A 5000-nucleotide genomic window follows, 5' to 3' on the forward strand; every position below is an offset into this window, starting at 1 on the left:
TAAGTAGTAGTAGTGTAGTAGTAGTGTATGTATAGTAGTAGGTAGTAGTAGGTAGTAGTAGTAGTAGTAGTAGTATAGTAGTAGTAGTATATAGGTATACTGTGAGTAGTATTAAGTAGTAGTAGTAGTAGTAGTAGTAGTTAGTATAGTAGTTAGTATAGTAGTAGTAGTAAGTAGTAGTAGTGTAGTAGTAGTAGTAGTAGTAAGTATAGTAAGTAGTAGTAGTTGTAGTAGTATGTTGTAGTAGTATAGTTAGTAGTATGTGAGTAAGTTATTTAGAGTATAGTATAGTAGTATAGTAGGAGAAGAAGAAGTAGAAGAAGAATGAGGAGAAGAAGAAGTAGAAGAAGAAGAAAAAAAACCAACATCATATTTACTAAAAGAATCTTTTTTATTTGATGACATTGATGTTATGAAAATTAAAACAATAAATAAATAAATAAATAAATTACAAAATGAATAATCAAAGGCTTTGAGTATTGGGGAAATAAAATTCACTTGAACGTCATCGTACTTTGAAATGGGTTAAAATTATAATAAAATAATAATACTAATAGGCATGATAATATTATAAATAATAATAATAATAATAATAATAATAATAATAATAATAATAATAATAATAATAATAATAATAATAATAATAAAAAATAAAATAATAATAACAATAATAATAATAATAATAATAATAATAATAATAATAATAATAATAATAAATAATAATAATAATAATAATAATAATAATAATAAAATAATGGTAACAACAACAACAACAGCTCTTTAGGCTCTCCAGAGGAAAAGACCCACAGGTCACTGGAAGCAGCTTTGAGATTGGCACAAATTATGAGACGATTCCATGAAAACAGGATTTGGGTGTGGACGTCATCTGTTGTCACACACATTGAAAGCAACAATGGAACTTTCAACATTTTAATTCATTTTTTCCCTGAGAGAGAAATGGAATTGTACGTCGTTTTTATTGATCGATCTATTAATCATTTAATCTCTTTATTTAATTATTTATTGATATATTTATTTATTTCTTCTTGGACAAAACTACGTGAATACGTATGTCTATCTTAAAGGGCCACAACTCATTTAATTTTTACCAATTTTTCATAGAATGAACATTAGATTGTTGAGATTGGTGTCCCTTGTCAATAACTCAATTCCCATTGCTGGATGTGCATCAATTCCCCTAAAACGCCTCATAGATTCTACTGTTGTTGGTTATTGAGCACTATTCATAATGCCTCTGTATTATGCCAAAAAGAGTTTTTCATGATTTGGCCACAAATAAAATTTTGATCGATCAAGAGAATTCTAGGCTTGACACAATGACAAGACCTGAGGCTTCAATAACGTCTATGTCTTACTTGAAAGAAGTCTCTGGTTTAATCCTTGTTGACAAGGGTTAGAGTCGTTTGAATAGGTGGATATGAATGGTCCGTGGATCAAACCTCTGAAGTCTCCATGCGAGCTTTGCACACCATGTTTTATTTAATTCGATGACTTCATAGGTCTGTCCGATCGTGACATTCGTAAACTCTTGGCCTGACACTGACCAACAAATGACGTCAAAAGACTCGTCTTTGCCCACAAAACTGAGTGTAACCTGGACCGTATATAGTCTGGTTAATACATAATTACTCTATTATTATGGATGCAAAAACAAAAACAAAGACCTGAGTGGCGGCATCTTCCTTCTATATATAGCCTGACATTGACCCCAAAAAGTACGTCAAAAGACTAGTCTTTGGCCACAAAAGAAAACAAATTGTTAGTTATATTCAACATTTCAATCAATAGGACCACTTGTTGCCTTGACCATTACCAAATACAAATCACCTGGTTGTCCACAAACCTAACCAGGGCCTCAAAAATGGTGGGTTTTATTGTCAGTCTATAAGCTCCGATCTGATCCGTATGTAGCTCAGACTTCAACCGATCTTGAAAATGGAGATTTCAGTGGTTTGAACCGCAGACCATCGATATGTGAGGCAAACGTTACTTGGGCAAACGGCGATCGATGAGTTTTGGCAGTGATTGAAATAAAAAAAAAATGGATGCAAAGGATTAAACGACATGGATACTTTATGGACATTGGGTAAAATAAAAAAAATATTAGAGTATTAGAGTTATCTTTCCATGGATAAGCAAGCTAAACATGGTTAATCAATTATCACTCCACAGACTGCACATGTCCCCGATGACTACCAAGACATGGAACCGATAATTGAGTAAAATGTTTGTCACCTTAGTTTTTATATTACAGTTAAACGAATATTTTCAATAGGGGAGATAGTGGGTTACTAGTCTTTACTAACGTCTATCAATTATACTTTTATAAGTCAGTGGTTTGATGAGCAGAACTAGTGAGAAAAAATCTAGACTGCACCAGATCTCGGTCTCTTTGCTTGTGAAGTGAGTGATCTACCAACTGAGCTATCGGGACCCCCGAAATAAATTATATTAAAAAACACAACACGTATGTAACTATTTGGCCAGAAAACTCGTCCTTCAAATATCGGTCGAATAAGATGATCCTCAACTCGGCAAACACTCTCAAACCTGGGACTTCCAGTAAGACTCAACGGAATTCCCAGTTTGGAGATTTTTTTAACAAGACGAGGATCATTAATTTATAAGATGAGATTTCTGGCGCACATTTTTATTACAAGTATTTTCAGAGCATTGGAGTATTGGAGGCGAAGCAATGTAAAGCATTCTGGTATACACGATAATGAATTAATTAGCATAAATTATTATAAAGCAGTTAATTGCTGTACTTCAGAAATAAACGTATTTAAAAATTTGGCCAGAAAACTCGTCCTTCAACGATCGATCGAGGTAACTGTCCCTTGGTAATAGTAGTAGAAGTGTAGTAGTAGTAGTAGTAGTAGTAATAATAATAATAATAATAATAATAATAATAATAATAATAATAATAATAATAATAATAATAATAGTAGTAGTAGTAGTAGTAGTAGTAGTAGTAGTAGTAGTAGTAGTAGTAGTAGTAGTAGTAGTAGTAGTAGTAGTAGTAGTAGTAGTAGTAGTAGTAGTAGTACTACTAGTAGTAGTAGTAGTAGTAGTAGTAGCAGTAGTAGTAGTAGCGTATGGCTACACCTCCAAATTCATTTAATCAACCCAGTCCAGTCTTCTTCCGCCCTAGGAACTGTTTCAAATCCACATGGAAGTTTAGTTACTGGACAGTGGAGGACGTTGTGATCGCTGATCTCTGGGGCTGCCAGACATTTACGGCAGTCATAACTGTTCCCAAGGTTCCATCTGCACATATTTGATACAGTTCTGCCAAGTCCTGCTTATATGCGATTGGAAGAAACCCAGTATTTCCTGGCATTGTGGAATGCTGGCAATCTGTTGATGGGATCTTTTATGATGTTTCCTCCTTTTGGTGTTCCTCTGTATACCTCATCCCGGTAAACATATCTCAAACCTGGGACACCGTGAGATCTTTGTTAAAGCTCCAGGTTTGATCGCGTTTTTTTCTTTCCAAGATGAGGTTCAAGTAGATTGATCCATATTTGAAGAAGGAAATTTCTGGCCAAACCTTCAAATAATGTGTTTTTCCAGATTATGGCATTAAACTGGTCAATATGGAAACATGCTAAGTGGTTAAAATACATGAACACATAGTATATAAGAGTATTACCATCATCATTATTATCAGGTACGTATATATAGTCTTAGTCTTAGACACAAAACTATAACATTTATTTCCAACACACAATCAAACACTGATATCATATCCGGATTTGAAAAAAAAAATCAAAGCCATTAGGCTCATGGAGCCGGAGTTTATCCCGGATTCCATAGCGTGAAACGCACAATACCAATTGTTTGCCACCCTTTGGATAGGACGCTAGACTATCGCAATTATTTATATATAGATAAATATAAACCGGCCTTCCCCATCGTATTGCCAGAAACCGTCGCATAGGCATTCCAAGAAGGTAACTATAGATAATCTATCACCCAAGCGTGTGGTGTCAACAGAAGTCACCCATGTTGTCCGAAGTTTGAACCAAGCGACATTTGTGGTTTTTTTGTTGTTTTTTTTTTTTTGTATTTAAAAAAAATGTAAATTACATTGTCAACATCAAAATCAAATTCTTACGACATAACACCGTGTAGAGACAGTGAGACATATATATATATATATATATATATATATATATATATATATATATATATATATATATATATATATATATATATAAAGAATGTTCTATTTCCTTGACTTCCAGAACGTGTCAAATTTGACATTTATTCAATCTCGTAATTTTGTTTTTCAATTAACTATTGGACACCTAGGTCACGTGACATATTGTCGAATTGATTTGATGGGTCACGTGATGAGAACAAACAAACAAATAGACGAAAAAATAAACGAGGTTTAATTTCAGCATGAGAATTCTTAAAACGCATATTCGTCATAAATTAAACATTCCCCTCCACGCCTTTCAGTCATCATTAAAAAAAAAAAAAAAAGAAACATTCGAAATTCCTCCACAATTTCGTTCTGTTGATAATTCGGCGATTCCAGTTTTTAAAGATTTGAACGAAGGAGCATCAAGATGGCGGCTGTCAAAATGAAGAAGATGGAGGGTTTCAAATTGGCACATCCACCTGAAATATAGACGTGAAAATGATATATGAATACACACACTATCAAACACACACACACACACAAACACACACACACACATCCACCTGAAATATAGACGTGAAAATGATATATGAATACACACACTATCAAACACACACACACACATACACACACAAACACACACAGACACACACACACACACATCCACCTGAAGTATAGACATGAAAATGATATATGAATACACACACACACAAACACACACACACACACAAACATACACAAACAAACACACACACAAACACACACACACACACACACAAACATACACAAACAAACACACACACAAACACACACACACAAACACAGT

The 5000-nt window shown here is 33.6% G+C and overlaps 1 protein-coding gene across 1 annotated transcript in view; it reads right to left on the reverse strand.

Annotated features, from left to right (window-relative positions):
• Positions 1-372: 372 nt before the first annotated feature.
• Positions 373-5000, reverse strand: part of LOC144978874 (uncharacterized) — a gene marked incomplete in the record, with an annotated part of 149669 nt that continues 145041 nt past the window's right edge. The window contains 1 exon segment of the mRNA XM_078925460.1: positions 373-4653. Coding sequence (XP_078781586.1) covers positions 4574-4653 — 80 coding nt within the window.

Source organism: Berghia stephanieae, chromosome 8 (assembly GCF_034508935.2).
Source record: "Berghia stephanieae isolate SIO BIC M18660-M18661 chromosome 8, UCSD_Bste_1.3, whole genome shotgun sequence".
In the NCBI taxonomy this organism is placed as follows: domain Eukaryota; kingdom Metazoa; phylum Mollusca; class Gastropoda; order Nudibranchia; family Aeolidiidae; genus Berghia; species Berghia stephanieae.